This window comes from Falco cherrug, chromosome 15 (genome assembly GCF_023634085.1).
Source record: "Falco cherrug isolate bFalChe1 chromosome 15, bFalChe1.pri, whole genome shotgun sequence".
In the NCBI taxonomy this organism is placed as follows: Eukaryota; Metazoa; Chordata; class Aves; order Falconiformes; family Falconidae; genus Falco; species Falco cherrug.
The window spans coordinates 23,885,516-23,904,245 of NC_073711.1; the positions used below are offsets into that span (position 1 = coordinate 23,885,516).

The 18,730-nt window shown below is 50.3% G+C and overlaps 1 protein-coding gene across 6 annotated transcripts; it reads right to left on the bottom strand.

The window, feature by feature from the left end:
• Positions 1-2,389: 2,389 nt before the first annotated feature.
• Positions 2,390-14,576, bottom strand: LOC102046607 (G-protein coupled receptor 83-like). 6 transcript variants are annotated; one of them, XM_055727734.1, is made up of 6 exons: positions 14,518-14,576; positions 11,706-11,781; positions 10,912-11,601; positions 10,086-10,211; positions 8,656-8,789; positions 2,390-4,560 (listed from the first exon to the last, which is right to left on the bottom strand). In XM_055727734.1, exons 3-6 carry the CDS (start codon positions 11,293-11,295, stop codon positions 3,966-3,968), a joined length of 1,239 nt encoding a protein of 412 aa, XP_055583709.1. In that variant the 5' UTR covers positions 11,296-11,601; positions 11,706-11,781; positions 14,518-14,576; the 3' UTR covers positions 2,390-3,965. The 6 variants fall into 6 exon arrangements, with proteins under 6 accessions (XP_055583709.1, XP_055583713.1, XP_055583712.1 ...); XM_055727738.1 differs by lacking the exon at positions 14,518-14,576 and adding an exon at positions 12,954-12,986; XM_055727737.1 differs by lacking the exon at positions 14,518-14,576 and adding an exon at positions 12,877-12,986.
• Between the last annotated feature and the right edge of the window lie 4,154 nt (positions 14,577-18,730).

The following is an 18,730-nucleotide window of genomic DNA, read 5'->3' on the forward strand; positions in this document are numbered from 1 at the left end:
CTGCCAGGGAGAGCCGTGCCGCAGCTGCCAAAGACAGGGGGTAACGGCTCGGTCTGCAGCACGGGAGCAGGACCAGGGCTCTCTGGATGGCACCGGCTTCCAGGGGGACTCTTTCACCCCACGCTTCTGTCCAGCCCTCCAGCCTCAGGACTGCCATGCCATGGGGCTGCCATGCCATGGGGCTGCAGAGAGCCGAGCATGCTGTTTCTGCTGCCCACACACCGCTGCCTGCTGCCCTGGCCAGGGCAGGACTCTGGGCACAAAACCCGCAGCAGCCCATGGGCACAGCCCCTGGGAACAGGGAGGAAAACACCCACTGGGAAGCAGTGGTCCCATTTTTGGAAGCTCTCCCTTGGTCTCATTGGTCTTGGTCACTGGGCTGCCTCTGGCACCACTCAGGAAGCCATTCCCACAAGTGAGCAGCATGTCTGAAGACAAATTAATGAATGTTTAAGAATCTGTTTACCTGCTGAGCTGGCTCAGGCCTTGGCCAGTTTCAGCAAAAGCAGACTTTCTTAGGTTCTCTGTTCCCAACCTTGGCTGGCTAAGCCCATTGGCTGCGGCAGCAAGCCTTGCGCCTGCAGTTCAGCAGAGGTGCAATCCCTTGCCCCTCAGTCACTGTGCCTTGCTCAAATCAAACAACATAGCTCAGTTTATTTTTTTTTTTTTTCTTCATGCTGTACATCCTATAGTTTGCCTGAGTGCCACTGTGTTAGTCAGGGCATCCTCAAGTGATACAAGAGCCTCGAGGCAATGGGCAAAGCGTGCAAGGCTTTCAGGCTCATCCAGGCATTGATAATTACCAGCCTAGATAGCTAAGCCATTACGAAGATGCAATACAGTCAGCTCTTACATCATGCCCATTTAGGGGAGAAAAATTTAGCAATGAGGAGATGTTACAATTGACAGATCCAAAGAAAACCAGCTAGGTTATTCTTCACAGCAAGATACAGCTAATGACATAGATCAGCAGAAGATCAAGGGGTATGGAGAGAGACCCACTTCTTTGGAATGAGGTCTTTGATTCCTCCAAAAAAAGATTATGAAGCCGTTGAAAGAAAGAAAGAAAGAAAGAAAGAAAGAAAGAAAGAAAGGGAAAAAGACCAACCTAAGAGGTATTAAAGATGGACTCAACACAAGGTTAAGAGACTTCTACCCCACCCATAGCCATTAGATGTGATGGGGGCTCCCAGAACAGCTCTCCTGTTGAAGGGATGATGGGCAGGTATGACCCCAAGGTTTGCTGGTTGCTCCCCACAAATTTGGCTGTTTCTGAGGAAACTAGCAACCAGTGTGTACCAGTATTCTTGGAGAAACACCTCAAGAAACTACTGAAAATTTCTGTCTATCCATCTTGCACTGTAAACCAGCCCTGGGGATGGGAATATAATCCCTGGCTTGGCTCATCGCCCAGAATTTGCCAACGGTGAGATAGATTTCATTTCAGAATCACAGTGAGAGCCATAGCTTTGTATTTCTTGTGGAAGATAGCAGTGTTAGTGTTGTTGCTATGGTTATTTCATAGATGCCCAAGACATAATATGTACATTGAAATAAAACATAGGAACAGCTCTTTAGAAACTGTGTGAGTTTTGTGTGCACAGTGCACCATGCACCTGTGGACAGGCACACAGGGAGCACTGTGGGGCTGTGCCTGGGGCTGTGCGTCTGTGCCAGCGATGCTGCTTGGCTCTGGCCTCACGCACAGCTACCTGAGCCATTGCAGAGAGCTCAGCAGGGGCATGATGCCATCTTCCATCTTCTCTTGTTTCTCTGTGAAGTGTTTGCTTTGTGGGTGTTCGTCAAATAGCCCTGGAAAATTTTGTCCGGGGCAATAAAACATGGCAAATAAAGAATATGCTCGTCCAGGATGAAATTTCAGGTGAGTGTTTTTGTTAAACTCTGCATGGTTTTCGGGTGACACCAGTGGTGTTTATCATAAGTATCTGTCTGAATCAGTTGAATAACTGTGAACAGCAAATAAGCCCATGAATCACAGCTAGCCAAGCTCTGCGTCTGCCTTATTAATTGATGGATGATTTGGATTCTCATACTCAAATAATTGTTTGTTTCCAAGCGAAGTGCCCCAGGGATCACATATTCACCCACTGCTGCTGCCACTCATGGTGCTCTGCTGTCTTTTCATGCAGATGGTGCAACATACACCCAAGGTGCAGGGGTGCGGTGGAGTGGGGTCAAGCGGCCTGGAAGTGAGGACCTCCCCACCTTTCTCTCCTGTTCCTTCTCACTGTGCAAATGGGGGAGGGAAGGGGGCTGGTGAAATCAATGCTTAGTTTCCCTTCTTTGGTCTGTCTTATCCTCCCCCAGGAAGCTGGTGGGAGCATGTCCTTGTCCCCACCAGCAACCCAAGTGGCCCCCACTTCTGTCCAGGCAGAAGCTCAGTCCAGGGTAGACCCAGAGCATCCCTGACCCTAAGCAGCCATGCTACCTTTAAATGCTGAAAACCATCACTTGGTTTGCACCAATTTGACAGGCTCAAAGCCCTCAGCTGCTCCTCACAGGACATGCCTTCCAACCCTGCCACCAGCTCAGTTGCTCTCCTCTGGACACATTCAAAGGCCTTCACATCCTTCTTAAATGGTGGGGCCAGCACTATGCACAGCACTCAAGGTGAGGCTGCATCAACGCTGGTTATTTTTTTATTCCAAGCAGTTTGTTTGGGTTTTTTTTTGCTATGAGTACAGTGTTTCCCTAGGACTTTCAGGTCTGAAGAACAGAGAAGAACCCCCTTGGCTGGTCTGTACCAGAGCCCCTCTGTCACCACCGCAGCACATACTAGTCGCCAGCACCAAGCATTGAAGGATCACCCAGGAGTGGTCAGGACTCAAAACACACGTAGCTTTATTCCTGCAAAAGACTTACGACTACTCAACCCAAAGCCTGGATGGGTAAGTAAGTAATAAATATTTTCCTGTCTTTTGTGTGTCTTCTCCAAGTAACAGAAGTCCCCTGCTCAGTCTCAGCCAGGGAAGCTGTTAGGCGAAGTCTGGCTTCTCTGGTCTTGGTGCTAATTTTAAGAGGGACGGTATGATGGAGAGAAAGGGACACGCCAGGCCAGGAGGTCCTTCCGGTGCCTGCCCCCCAGTGCCCAGCCACTGCTCCACACTACTTGTGAAATCACGTAGCAATTCTGGTTTCTTTCTGCCTTTAATCTCTCTTTTCCTTGTCTTTCCCCACATACCGCCCCCCCTTCTCTCTCATGTGCTAAATCTTTCCTTTGTTCTGCACCCCTTTTTTCACCTGCCTCCTAAGCATTGCTAAATTAAATGGTATTTTTCCCAGAACCACAAACAAAGCTTTCCCTCTTGAAATCAATTCTGTTGTTGACCTGAAAGTCTTTTACAGCAATTAGTAATTATGCACAGTGATTTCATTCTTCAGTTAGTGAATGCTACAGCCCTGATGAAATATTTTGTGGCCTTTTGTTTAGTGCCGGTATAGGTTTATTTCCTGAATTAATATATTTATAATAAAACTCCAAAGAAAATCTCCGTGGACTAAACTGGCCTGCCTGTGTGCTGTCTGAGGCTGCTGCAGCTGCTGCCCCGCACGCAGCCATGCTTGCCCCCCGGCCGGGGCTGGCTGGCTGCTGGCAGAGCTGGGGCAGAGCTGGGGCAGAAGGGACGGCACAAGCTGTGATGGAGAGATGGGTCCCACAGCCTCTGACAGCAGTAAGATGGGAAACTCTGAAGGCAAATCAACCCATCTGTGGGCCTCGAGTCTCCTGCATATATAGCTGCCCCTTGGGTCAGGGCGGCTGTGAGCTGTCAGGGAGGGTGCCGGAGAGGCTGTGCCCACTGCATTCCATAAAGGGGGTGCTGCTATGACACAAGTCAAAAATCGGTAGTAGAACACCAGAGCAGCAACATTCAGTTCCTGAGGGTAAGTGGGGAGGTGCCCTTTGATGCCCACTGCATCCAGCCCACCCGCCTCGGCCCTGCGGCTCACAGCTCTGTGCTGGCTGTCTGGGCGTTCCTGGTGGAGCATAGGGTCTGCGAGGCAGGTCCCTTCCTGTGCCTGGCCTGCTCCATCCATGCCTCGTGGCAGGACGTGACTGCAGGCGGCAGCACATCATCCTGAGCCCGGGGCATCCTCTGGCACATGCAGAGCAGCGCCCTGAGCTCCGAGCGGAAGCTCTCGTTCAGCCAGCAGTAGATGAAAGGGTTGTAGCAGGTGCTGCTCATGGCGAACCAGTGCAGGGCAAAATAGAGGGAGTTCTTTGTCTTGATGCCGAGACTGGAGATGAGCACCACGTAGCAGTTGAGGGGGAACCAGCAGACAGCAAAGACCACCACCACCAGCATCAGCATCTTGATGCTCTTCTTCTTGTTCTTGTGGTGGGTGATATACTGCTGCATGGTGATATCTCCAATGGCATTGCGGAGCCACAGCTTCTTGGCCAGGCGTGTGTACGTGACAGTGATGATTAGCAGAGGCAGGAGGTAAAGAAGGAGAAAGGTAGACAGGTCCAGATACTTCCAGACCAGCTCTGCAGGCTCAGGAAAATCAGGGAGGCACAAACTCCGGACAGTAGCTTCCCTTGAAAACAAAGAAACACATACATGGCATGTGGCCACTGCCGTGCAAACGGGTGCTGCCAGTTTGGCAAACCACAGGGGAGCTTCCACACCACCCACAATCACCTCCTCAGATGTGTTGTACAGGCAGAGGGAGGCAGATAATGCCCAGCTCAACAAAACAAAGCTCAGTCAAACCGCTGCTTCCCAGAGAGTGGTCTGACGATCTTCTCTGTGTCGGTCTCACCGAGGATAGGACTGGCCACTGTGTATTGTTATCTCTTTTTCCTTAGACTGTTGTGTTGTCTGATAGAAGAAATCCTTAGAAAGACAAACTGGAGTTTCCTCTTAGAAACTGCAGCAGATTTTAACCGAATGAGTCCCTCGTGTCCCCTTAATGTGGCAAAAGTCACCTCTGATGGCCCACTCTTACAAAAAGGGCCACTGTGAAAGCAGCACTGACCCGGCTGCATCTGCCCCTTCCCTGAGCACATGGGCACAGCAGTGGCAGCCTTCTCCTCCCCAGAACAACCCCCGTGCACAGACAGCACTTCTTCCTCCCCGTACCGACCATCCCGTGTCCGTCAGCTTTTCAGGAGAGCGGCTGTTAAAACCTTATTGCCACCTCTTATAACAGGCATGATTATTAGAAAACCTGGTGCTTAACTCAAGTTTAACTTAAGCCTGACAGTTTAACTGTTGATGGCAAATTAACAAAAGAATGGAGTTTAACTACATGTGATAACTTATTTTAACAGCACGTCTGAAGTCCATTATGTTCAACCCAGTGGATCCAGGCTCTGTTCACACTTTCTGGCCAGCAGCAGCTCTCAGCTGATGCAGCCCAGCACCCTCCACAAAACACCCTCCGTCCCCTCTGCATCCTGCAGCAAGTGACTGGAAGTGATGAAACATTAGGAGAAAGCAGCACTCATACATTTATTTCCAGTGGAAGTTTTCTCCTTTTCTTTCCTTTTTCTACCTCTTACACCACTTTGCCCTTCTCTCTTCAACCCTTGCCTTCCGCTTACTTGTATTCAGCACAGACTTTAGTCCTCATCCAGCTGCGTTATTCATTGCAGTATTGATTAATATCTTTAATATCCTGTTTCCAACCTCTGGAGCTGGCTTTTCTGCCACAGATAGAAGAGTGCCTGCAGACAGATGGCTGTGAGCAGGGCCTGAATGCGCTGCTGGAGGGATGACAACAAGCACGGGAGCAAGGTTCTGCTGAGCACTGCCATGGAGGTCCCTGGAGACGCTGTTCAAGAGGGGAACTGACACAGAAGGGAAAAAAATCATCTTTTCTGAACTGAGCTCCTGATCTTTTCCTCCCCAGGACCTGGCTCACTGCTGGCATGGGTGAAGCCAGCCCCTGCCTGCAGGCAGCTCTGCCCGTCTGCCTGCCAAAGGGCACCTGCCAAAGCAGCCGCAGATCTGGCAGGGGAAGGAAGCGCCATGCCCAAGGTGACACCACAGTGTGGGGTCGAACCTGCCACAGACGAAGAGCAAAGCCATAGGTAAAGAGCAGAAGTGCCGGGGTGAGAGTAGGGTGGACATCCCTCACCACCCCGAATCGGCTGTTTGGGGAATGCCTGGATGGTGTCTGGGCTGTGGCCATTGGTGCTGGAGTGCAGCTGAGACCTAGAGTGATGCTTTGGTGCTTGCGGAGCTTAAAAACATATTTGAACAGAGCAGGCAGTAGCGTGAGCCCGCAGGTAATCACAACCCATCTGCTGCCCTCACTGCCCCCTGTCCTCCCACCCACTAAAGAGAGGGGCACAGAGCTGTGGAAGAGGCTTATGATTATTTCAGGGAAGAGGCTGGTTGAGAGCAAAACCAGGCAGGATGCTGTGTTTTGGTAAGCTGTGGTAGGGCCATGGACTTGGCTGCACTGCTGTGCCCTGCAGGCAGGGCGGTTTGGTGCTGGTGGAGCCCATGTCCTCCCATCCCCAGAACTCCAACAGCTCCCTGGTGGGACTGCTGCAAGCACTGGGGCAGGCTGACCAGGGATGGGGTGGAATTGCCATCCCTGGAGGCGTTTAAAAAACATACAGATGAGATGCTTAGGGACAAGGTTTAGTGATGCATTTGGCAGTGCTGGGTTAATGTCTGGACCTGATGATCTCAAAGGCCTTTTCCAACTTAAATGATTCTGTGATTTGATTCTATGCTCAGGAGCCCCTGGCCCTACAAGAGCTATTACAAGCCATATTACAACTACAATTTTTATTCAATGGAAAGCAGGGATGAGAATAGCATGTCCTGGAAGTCCTTATATTGCTGAGCTGCCTCATGCCGATGTGAGGCTCGGTTTCCTCCGGCCATGCTAAAGGATGAACAGAGACAGATGCCGTGAAACAGATAGTGGTGTTTGTTCATTCATAAGCAATTTGTTCAATAATACCCCGAACACAGCTGCAAAGCAATGCAAGTAGAGGAGTAATCCAGCACTTTGTTTACAAAGTCTAAGCAGTTGAAGATGTTATATCCCCCCCAGAGGCATCTCTCAGTCAAATCAATCACAAGCACAAGGAAAAGCTGCAAAGCCCCAGACTGCACTCCAGATTTGTGTAACCCCTTGCACACAAACAGCGATAAAAAAGCCTGTGCAGGCAGTCACACGCTCCCCTGGCCATGCTGATGGGAGGGAAGTGGCTGTGCTGTAGGAGCAAAGGTGTTTGTCCTCAATACAGAAGCTCGATATCTACAACAGGAATTTTTCTCCTGCTGCCTATGGCTGCCTCCTTACCCTGCTCCCTGGGACGCTGCTCGCCAGCTGAAAACACGGTTCACTGTAAGATTATCCTTTCAGCATCGAGCTCGGCATTCCTGTGAAATGCAGGCATCAGCGGTGTAACACACCACCACAAAAAGCACTGGTTTGTGTAGCATGGGCTGTTTTCTAGCCAGGAGAAGTCACAGCAGTCCACAGGCTGGTGGGGACAAGGGGACCAGAACAGGCCGGAGGAACAGAAGACTGCAAGGGTAAACCAACCCAAACCTTCTGCTTCTTTATTTCTCCCTGGTAGAGAGGGTGACTTCCCAGCAATGAATGCCATCATTAGATCAGCTGGAAGTGGGGGAGATAGTCTTTTTCTTTTTTTTCCCCTTTTCTTTTTTTCCCCTCTAGATCAGAACCTTTGCTTCCTTCTGATACTTCAGCAGTCTTCCCATGGATGTGAAATTGCACTTCATCTCCGTTTAATAGCTTCTGTTGTGCTCAGCCAAGCAAAGAGCTCCTGTCCCTGCCGGGCATGGCAAGGAGGCACACTGAGATGGCTTCGTTTCCCTGCCAAAGCACTGCTCCTCTCACCAGCCCTTTGCTGCAGAGGAAGAGGCGGAGGTTTCCATTTTGCTTTTCTTGGTTTTGAGGCAGAGGAGCCTCAAGCTTTAAGGAAGGCTGATCCTGTTTTGTAAATCCAGATGGATGAAATGCAAGGAAGGTAAAATGGATGAACCAGTGTATGAAGCCTTGGAGTCCTGGGGTACACAGCCCTGCTGACTCACAAAGGCAGCCCTCTCCTCCCTGTTCTTTCTGTACAGTCTTGCTAATGTCAGTACCAGATGTTTACACTATGAGTTTTATTTTCTTCCTTTTTCAAACTTCAGCTTTGGCTCTCTCCTTCCTCCTTGTCTGAGCAAGCTGGCTAGATGTGGTCTTCTCAAGTGTAAGGAGCTGAGTGAGCACGAGGAGGGAAGAGGAAATTCCCTCTTGCCCCTCAGGAGAAAACAGACTTTTGGGGAGAAAGCCCCTCCTGATGGTACCGTGACACCGGCGGTCGGTCCCTCGGCCCTGCCATGCCCCAGCCCGAAGCCTGTCGCTGGCGTGTGGCTGGGCGCAGAGACTCACCCCCTCGGCTGGCCGCTGGGGAGGTGGCACAAGCAAACCCATGTCCTGAGGACGTGCATGCCCTGCAGTGAGCCAGGCAGCTCCGCCAGCTGGCCACACCTCTGCTGCGGGAAGATGAGGTTTCACCCAGGCACAAACTCCCACCGACCCCATGAAGTCCCTCCCCAAGCCTGGGAGCTCTTCCAGCAGCTCTCACCATGACAGCCATGGCTGCAGAGGGCTGCCGCACTGCCTCATGCTCACTTGGAGGGGGAAATAACTCACCTGTAGTTGTACTGGAAAAGCTTTTGATAGATGGCGTGGGGTAGGGAGAAACACGTTGCCATCAGCCAGATAACGGAGATGCTCAGTGCTCCCTTCGTTAGTGACATCCTCTGCTTCAGCGGGTTCAGGATGACCTGCAACAGAGACTTCAGCATGACTCCTACGCGTGGGAAAGCAAAGTCCCTCACTAATGCACACAGCAGAGGCATTTTTTGACATAGTTTAATGCCGTTAAGAAAATGACAGTCATGATTAGGAAAATGTCCTGCTTATTAGAGTGAAATTGGGAACGCTGAACTTTTCAGTCTGCTCAGAAGTGCTTTCACATAAACTTTTTCCTCTATTTTGTTCTGCGAGGACCGTTTTCCTTAAATTGTGGGTTACATTAGATAGGAATAAAAGAAGATACCTAACACAAGTCTCTTCACTTACAGGTATGTTTGTTTAATCTATATGAATTATGTAAAGAAATGTCTCATGTTCTAGCTGAACCTATGAAGCTGACCCCTTCTCCCCTCTTTTGAGGCATTAACTCACCTGTTACAAAATTTTCTTTGTTGGATGAAAAGGTGAAGAGCCTATAAAACCTGAGAGTCTGGAAGACAATATCGGACTGACTGCTAGAGATCAGCGCGTGGCCTGGGCCGCCTGCTCTCTCCTGTACGGGCAGTGCAGGGTGCGTCCATGGCAGCAGGCAGCTGAGGCAGCCTGGCTGTGGGCAGATGGTGGGTACAGGCTGAAATCTCCTCCCAACAGAGATTTCCCACTCTGCCGCCCTGCTTTATGCTGGTCCAGCACTGGTCCCATAGTTACACCATGGGACATTAGTCTCAGAATTTCTTTTTACTCCAACTGTCCTGCAACTTGACGATACAGCAAATGCCCAATGGGAAAATAAATGCAAAAAGAACAAACAGGCAACTAAATTAGAACTTAAGCTGAAGACGCTACAGGCTAGTGTTCTATGGGGTTTGGGTATCAAAGTCAAAGCCTGGAAAAGTTCCCTGTACAGCTGAAGCAAAACTTTGCGCTCAGCGTCGGCTCTGCTGTCTTTCAAGATGCTCCATGTTAAACAAAGCCTCTTGAGCCAACATGCCCTGCCGCACCCACCAGCTCGGTTGGGCCTGGCTCTTTTCAAACTGCATGAAGGAGGCGTCCTCATGCTTTTCACTGAAAGTCTGGAGTGTCCTGTGAAACCTGCGATGCCACTCGGTTCTTCCCTCCCTGCCCTGTACCTGGGAGCCTACAGGAGTCCATCAAGCCTTCCTACCCCAGACACGAGGGGCGTCCTTGAATTTAGCTCTGGAGCATTCTCACTGGATGTGGGTTTAATCCCCAAGATTCAGCCTCCCTGAACCCACGGCTCGCCAGAGACTGACAAGGGCTTGGGGAGAGCCATGCAAGGGACCGGCGGATGGGCAGCATTTCACCTGGTGCCTGTCCAGGGCGATGGCTGTCAGGGTCAGCGTGGAGACGTGGAGGGAGCAGTACTGCACGAAGCGGCTAATGTGGCACATGGCCTTTCCAAAGATCCACGTGCTGTTCACAAACCGAACCTGAGAGGAAAACAACAGGTCAACAGCCAGCAAGTGTACTGAAAACAAATCCATGGGGAAACTGTTTGGGTTGCACCTGAGCTGGCACTTGGCTGGGCAGCTCCACCTGAAACCCAAAGAAAGATTAGCCATGCTGGATTTTGAAAAACCATTACATAAGAGTTTACAAGCTCAAAACCCACAGATTAAACAGCGGTGCTGTCACGGCCCTCCTGGTCTATTCATATAAACACCATTTGTGAACAGCGGTAATAACTTTCTGATTATACCAACTACTACATTTCGAAAAACTGGACCATGGTTTGGCCACAAAATCCCCCTTCAGGTCCAGAGAGCTTTCACTGAAGACCTTACTAAGTCTTAAGTGTGACTCTCTAGTCCTTTCCTGCATGTACATTAAAAGTACATGCTCAACCAGGCACTTAATTCTGCATTCCCCAGGAATCTCTTGCTGGGGTTTGGTGGCATGCCTGGAGAGACTTTAGAGCCTTTCAGGAGACACAGTCCGACAGAGCAAAGGGAGCCCACAGGCTGCTGAACGGTGTTTTACTTGCCTGGCAGAGCTGTCTATTAGACTTGGTTGTGTTGGGTTCGCACCTCAGCCCTAGAAGAGTGTGCACCGAGGGTGTGACCACCCAGCAGAGCGCTCTTGTGAGAGACTCCCCTGAAAGCTGAAGGGACAGCACAGCCGGCCACTTACCAGGGTAAAAGGCGTGTTGAGCAGCGTGATCATAATGTCAGACACTGCCAGGTTGACGATGAAAAGGCTAGTGGCTGAGTGCATCCTCTTGTTCTTCAGCACCACGTGGCACACCAGCATGTTCCCAAAGAGAGACATGATGATAATGACTGAGTACGCCACAATCAGGAGAGCTTTCACTATTGGTTTCTGGGATTCTGGCTCGTATTTAGCCAGCTCAGCAAATTTCTCCCACTCAATAATGCTGCTGTCTGTCCAGTTGAAGGTGGTCTTGTTGGTTGCTTGGGAGATTGACATGAGTTTGGCCAAGGAAGAGTAATGGTCAGACTCCTCAAGAAACCCCATCATCTGTGACCTGTATGACTGAAGCAGCAAGCGAGGCATGGCGGGTTAACCTGAGTCTTCACCCAGCTCGAGGCTGCTAGGATCACAGCTCCAGCTGATGTAGCAAGTGATCCATCACCTCCAGCTACTTGACTTTCTAGGAAGCTGGTGAAGGCACAGCTGCCATTACAAACACCACGTTAAAGCAGAAACCTGGAGGGAGCTTGGAAGGTGTGATGGGTTCCCCAGGGGCAAAGGCGTCACTGGGGAGCAGATCCAACCGGCACCTTGGAAACGGGCTGGTCTGGGACTGCATGGCTCTCAACTCCTTCGTAGATCAAGAAGGGCAATAGCTCCACAGGCAGGCTGGAAAGAAGAACTAGTTATTACATGTAGCAAACGTAGGAAAACCTCAGGCAGGATCTGAAGTTGTTTTAATTCCACATCAGCTTTTTCTTCTTTGTTCTCACCATTTTTCCTCCAAGTTCCACAGGAGGCTGCGCTGTTGGTGCTTCCATCCTTTGCTTCAAAACACCCAGTTCTTTTCTGTTGAAAGGTAAAGGCAGAGCCATTTAGGGGATCATTTTTGAGAGGAGAGGTAGAATTTGTCTGCATATAACCCGTGCAATTATCCTAAAGCAATTCAGAACCTGGAAATCACATCAGAAGTTGACGTTAGTCTATCTCATAGTTTCTTCTCCATATAACAACTGAATTCTGCTTCCAGTGTTTCAGTTTCAGCGAGAGAACAGTCTTCCCTGCAAAAGGTGAGACTTAGCAGCAGGGACATGCAGCTCACAGAGGAGCCACTTACACCCTATACAAACAAACCAACACACAGCAGCAGATACACAAAACAACTCCCTAGAGACAAAATCTCTGCTTCCTCACCTTTACTGACATCCATTTTTAGATACTTCTGCTGAGTTTAGATTGCATTGATCTACTGCTGTTAGGTGGAACCTATTAACTAGGCATGCCGGCATTTACAGATATGCTACGCAAGGCAGGAGAAAGTCATTTAGAAGCTCTGTTGGTTCTCGAGAGGGTGGCTGTTTTGTTTGGCGCATGCCATTGCCATCAAGCCCCAAGGCCATGTGCACAAATCAATGGGCTTCGAACAGCATAAAGGATTAATTAGTGGAGCTTTCAGAGTGCTAAAAGGCCCCCCCATACCCTCCCACACAGCAGACCAGCAGGCTGCCCAGGGCAGCCACCTCTCCTCGTGGCAGGCAGTGGCCCAAAGCAGACCACCAGCAGACCCCAAACCAACCCACCACTCAGTCATGCTGGCAGTGCAAACACCAAGAGTCAGAGATCAGCTGTCCTCTGACCAAAATAAGATGCAGGGGACCGTTTTTACCCACACGTTTTGGCTTGCCTGCTTCCTCTGGGGAGTGTCGCAAGTACCAGAAGCCCTGCAAGAGAGTGTCTCCTAAAGCAAGTGGATGTTAAAGCAGCTGGGTGGGGTGGAAGGAAGAGGGAATCATTCAGGAGACGGAGAGAAGAACCAGTCTTGCAAAGAGGCTACGGCTGTTTTCTGGGGAATTTTATGAGTGAAAGAAGCCTAGGTAGGACAGTGTGACAAATGGTCATGGATGCTGTTAGAGCAAAGCAGCTGCAATGCAGCAGGCAGTTGACCTTCTTGTTGTCCCAACGCTGGTGGTGTGGGGAGCACCAGGACCAGCCCCAGTCCCAGTCTGACTCATAATCCTTACCCCGGGGAGCTGCCATGAAACTGGGAGCAGAACTGAAATCAGGGAAAGAGATGAACATTTGTTTGAAAAAGGCGGTTGGCACACAGGACTCATTGTAGCAAAACATCTCTGAGAACAGGAGCTCGGCACAAGTCAGAAAGGAGTTAATGCTTACACAGGTAATGAGAGAATCCAGAACTACATCCCTCCGGACTTGTGGTGCAGGAGAGCAGAGGGGCTCTCCATCACACTGAGGGCCTAAGGAGACCTGCGAGGTTTATCCCATACCTGGGTATGGCACACAGGGCTCCACACCTCTTTATTGTCCACTGTGGTATATACCAAGGATGTCGTTCTTTACAGTGCATGACAGCTCACAGTGGGCAGTGAGAGGAGCCTAAGGGTCACGCAGCATGTGTGTAACAAAAAAGTGTTATTTTAGTCAGCTCCAGCTGAGCGGTTTTGATCTTTCAATAGGCACAGCTGGGATGTTCATGCTACACTGAAATGCCATCACTGAGCTTGAGAGAGGATGCTGCAGAGTGACAGGTGAAACCACCTATTCCCTTCCCTGCATCAATTTACATTAGGTTCTCATGTGGAAACTTGTCTTTGCTGGCATGAGATCAGGCCGAGTTTCAAGAAACCGCTATAATGCATGGGTCAAATCAGATTTACAGTCCGTATGCTTCAGACTGGTGGACAGCAAGAAGAAACCTTGTACAGATTATTCAATTTTAAAAAGCCAAACAGGTTTTCTTAAGTGCCTGTGTGCTTGAGAAGCCCACTTCTCAAGGACTACCTGTAGGACCTGCACTCCCGAGTGGCTCACAGTGACCAGGGCACCATGGCCTTCAGTGTGGATGATGAATAGGGATGTTCCTTCCTACATATAGTCACTTCTCTTGTGCCTATGTCCAGGTCCCTGTACAACTAAATAAAAATTCTGATCCATCTGAAAATTAAATAAACATTGTTTTCAGCTGGATTGGTCTGCTCTCCTGACCTGACCCATGGCACAGCTGAATCTTGTCCTTTCCAGGTAAGGAACAAGGAGCAAATGCCTGAGGAGGATGGAAGACCTTGACATGATGGAGCTGAAACCTGATTTTCTAACACAGAATTTCTCCTCAGGTCTTTCTATACCCAGTAAAACATCACTTTCAGTAGCTGGTGAGGTTCTTGGTATTGGCTGTTGCCCTGGGTGAGACCACACGCACAGCAGAGACAACTCCCCTGGTTTCCTGAGGAAGCGTGTGCTTAAACGCGGGTTACCGCGACGGCCGCTCACCAGGGTCCCGCGGTGCAGGACAGCCTGCCTGGCGGGCCCCATATCGCGACATGGCCTGAAGGGCTGCAGGGGCAAAGGCTGCCCCGGTGCAACTTCCCCGGCTACCGGCGCCTGGGTCAGAGACTGCCTGCGGGCCCCCGCCGCTGCACCCATCACCTCTTCCCGACGCAGACACGCAAACCCTCCGCTCCCGCAAACCCGAAGTAACGAGCCTGCGCACCCCGGCAGCCGCCCACCGGGCGCCCCGTCCCCGGGCGCCCCCGCACCCTGCACCGCGCTCCCCGCACCGCTCACCCCGCCGCTGCCGCCGGCCCCGCCGCTGCTGCGCCCGCCCCGCGCCGCACGTGCTGCAGGGCGGGGCCGGGGCGGGGCCGCTGCTCCATTCATGAAAAGGCCCCGGGCACACACCCCCCACCCCCCTTTCCCTTAGGGGAGTCGCAGCCCGCGGGAACACGCGTGGGGCGCCGCTCCACGCGCGACAGTGCGGCTCCGCGGCCGCTGTGCCCCTGCGGGCAGCGCTGGGGCCGCCCCGCTGCCTCCGCCCGTCCCGCCGAGGAGCGCGGTCCGGCTCCAGGCGCGTGCGCCAGGTCACTGGAAAGCAGCACCGTGCGCTGCTGGCCGTGGCTCGGCCTCTTGCTGTGCCGCGGGTTTGCATATGCTTTGCAGTACATTTGCATACGCTACAAGAGAGTCTGCACAAAGCAGTTCGCAGCATAGAGAACTCTGCAGGAATCCTGACTTGTGTGTTCCTCTGTGGCATTTAGCAAAGAGCTGCTTACAAGTTGCATGTTACTCTCTTTTTAAAAGTATAGGAAACAGCAGATAGGGCGCTCGATGCGTGTAGTGGAAATTGTCACTGTTCCTTTTGAAGTCGAGTTGCTCTTAAGGTCTTGTGAAAGGGAACAAGATTCTTTTCTTCTAAGAGATTTGGCTGGTCTCAAAAGCCATTAACGGCAGTTAGAGTAATGCCTCAGTTTTTTCTTCTGTCTGGGTCACCAGAACACATACATGCTGATGCTGAGGATGAAAGTCTGATCTCCTCCCCGTGTTAATTCTCAGGCCAGCTGGTACAGAAAGTTAGTGCCTGTGCCACCTTTCTGAAACGGGATTCTTCAAAAGCCCGATTTGAAGCCTGCTGAGCCCAATGGAGGTCTTTGCACTGACCCTCTGGGCTCCGATCGAGCCCTCGGGCAGGGGTGGCCAGAGCTGCAGTGCCCGTGGCCGCCTGGTGGGGATGCAGCGACTGCCCAAGAGCAGAGCCCGCTGCAGGCACAAACCTGGGCTGGGTGGGCTTCAAGCGTGGGTCCTGCAACACCTGATCTGGTACGGAGCATCTGTGCATGCAGAGACACTGGCAGCTTAAGTAATGGGAGAAAGGGGGGGGACGGGGACGGGGGGACGGGGGCGGGGAATCTGCACAAAACTCTCCAAGCCTGAATTTCTGAGATGAGGCCCTTAGTAGATTTTCAGCCTTGATGGATTGTTCTCAGATAAGTGTTTTTCCCATATCTAGATTCCTCTTGACAGATGCTGACACAAAAATGTGAGAAAAAAGACAGTTTGGGTTTCAGACAAAGATTTTAAACAACATATTTTTAAACTAGATATTATTGTCTTTCTTATCTTGTACGCTGTGTGTGTTAACCACATCTTATTGAAAAAGCAAGAAAGAAGGTTTTGTTTTCTGCTTCCTTCCAGTCACCTGTGAGATCTGCTGAGGCCCATGGCTCTCCATGCCCATAGCACCTCTCCCAGTGTCCGTTTCTTGCTGGCAGCACCACAGCCATGTCACGCCAAGTTGAAGGCTGGGCTGGCTCCTGGACCACATGTCGTCAGCAGGGGAGCAGCTGTGGGATGGGGAGCACACAGGAGGGACATGGGACACAGAGAACATCCCTCCTGCTAGACTGAGAATCCTGTTTACAGGTTAAAAGGTCACACACTGATGTGTGGAACCAATATTTCAAATTTATCATGAGTCTAAGGTTTGAACAGTCCAGTCCAATTCAACAAGAAGATGTTGGCAGTCCCGTTTGTTACAGCGATAACAACACTTTTCCAAATGATCTACTTATTGCTAATTCCAATTAATAATGCATTTAAAATTGCTATACACAAGCTTCCTAACATCTGTCCTGTTCTCTGGCAGGAAGGTTGCCTTTTCTGCCTGCTGTGAGAGTGAGCAGTTGGTGTCCTCAGTTCTTCTCTAGAAAGATGGACTAGTCTCCAGTAGCTGTTGCTACCAAGAAATTAAAAACCAGTAATCCAGAAGCATCCTCAGCCTCAGTTTCATGATCCTGGAAAGCTGAGGTGGTGCTGGCAAGAGGTAGCTCAGTGCATGCCCTCCCCTGCGCTGCCCAAAGCTGGAGCTGCTGGCGGCTGTGGAGCCATGAGCAATTGGTCCGTGTGCTCCTGGCTGCTTGCTGAGCTTTGCTGGGATCATTTGTCCCGGCTCTAGCACACACCCTAGTCTCCAGCCACACTTGCAACCTCTGTCAAGGCAAGTAAACAGTCACGACAATTTCAAGATTTTTTTTTTTCCTCCAGATTGGGTATATGTTTGCTGTGAAGCAGACTGAGCATCCCAGCTTGCACCACAACAGCTAGAGGCTTTTTGAGAAAGCACTGAAGATCTTCCTAGTAAATAGGAGAAAAAACAGAGCCTAATAGAGATAGGAATTCCTTCTGTGGGAGAAAAAATAATATGTATTTGATATGTGTTTGTTTCCAGTAAACCAGTTCTTTGCTCAGAATTTTGTATTTATTGCTTCCCAGGGTCTCAAAGCTGCTTCAGTTCAAGGCTGTGGCAAAACTCCAATTGCTTTCAGCAGAAGCAGAATGAAGTCTTGTATTTACTATATGGAGTTCCTTGCTCCAGGGCTGTAGGAAGGACACGCTGTATGCTTATTATCACTACAACAAGATGATCTGGTAGGCTTCTGCTTTTTCCCCCCCTGAAGTCATTCTCGTCATGACTGTGAGATTCCTATGCATCTAAAGAGTCATTTCATTATCATCTCATGTTTTTCTTGCCTGGCACATATTATTACTGGCTTTATAACTGCAAGCATGTTCAAAGAGGAAAGCTACAAATTAAGTCTAATCAAATTTCCAGCAAAATCCCAGACACGTTATATTTCTCCAGGTGCAAGTTACTCAATTACAGATATGTGCTAGAACCTCTTGAAACACTCAGGCACTCATTGGTTGAAGAATGAAGACTTGATTCATTACAATTGCTGCACCTAGCCTTCCTTTGTACAACAAGAATCCTTATTAACCCTCCTAACGGGGGACAGAGACTCTTCCCTTTGCAGCTGGTCCCACTACTGCCCACTTACGCCTTATTGCTTGCTTGGTTCCCAGATTGAGGATAGGTGAGGAGTCATATGCCTGCTACCGCTCCTGGCTTTTCCTCTTGTCCCAGGTTACAGCCCCCCTGCTTGGTGCAAGGGGAAGAGGAAGGGACTGACCAGGAGCTGCTCCCCTTACCCACCCCACTGGCTCTGTCCACTTCTGTGATGGCCAGCACTGACCTGTGCCCAGCTGGCCTGCTCCCAGCCCCAGCAGGTCCCCCAGCACGCGTGGGGGGATTCAGCAGAGCACCATACATGGCCCGGTGCTGAGGCAGCTGGATCAGCTGCTGCACTCATGTCCACACGTGTGCCTCCATGTCTGGGTGAGCTGAACATCTCAGAGGATAGCCTGCAACCTGAAACCCAAGCAGGGACTGGAATCATTGTCAGCCACGTTCCCAAAGGCATGGTTCAAAGCGTTCGATTGAAATCAAGCTATTTTAAAAGTACTCACAGCAATGAAATAAATGAGTCTTCCCTTGCTTTAAGGCTCCTCTGACACTGACACTGTGCACTTGTGCCTTTGCTCCACGCCAGCCACCTCCTGTCCCACGAATGCTCAATGGAGCTGCCAGTCCTTTGTTTTCCATGTCATTAGACAAGTGTCTGACTCCTGACTGCGTTTTTACCTATCAGAAAATATTTCAGAAGCAGGAATTGTGAAATAAAATGGCTTAGACTTTTTTGCCTGTTTTCTTGGGCAAAATTCAAGCTACCTGCCTGTCTCTGCAGAGACTTTGCAGGCTGGAGATATTAAAGACATTCAGCATCTTTTTCTGTCTTACTTTTAAATGTCAGAGGGTCTTCTTCTTTCCCGGAGGGCTAGATGCCCTCTAGACAGATGAATTAATAATAACGCGGATAGATACTCAGGCACCAGATGTATTGTAACTTATGAGCTGCAAGAACTCCTCCTTTTGCTCTCAAATATTGGCGTCTACTGTGTTATCACCATCAGATTTTAAGGCACAAAATGTATAGCTGAGCCCTTGAAATATTTATTACAAAGTCTTACGCCTGCATGCACTATTTCATGTGCACAGCTGAGCGACGTATAGGTCACTCATCCCTTCTCACTCCCGAAACACACATTTAAAAAGCAAGCTCGAGTTCACCTCGGGTGTGAGCAGCACAGCCAGGGGTTGAATTAA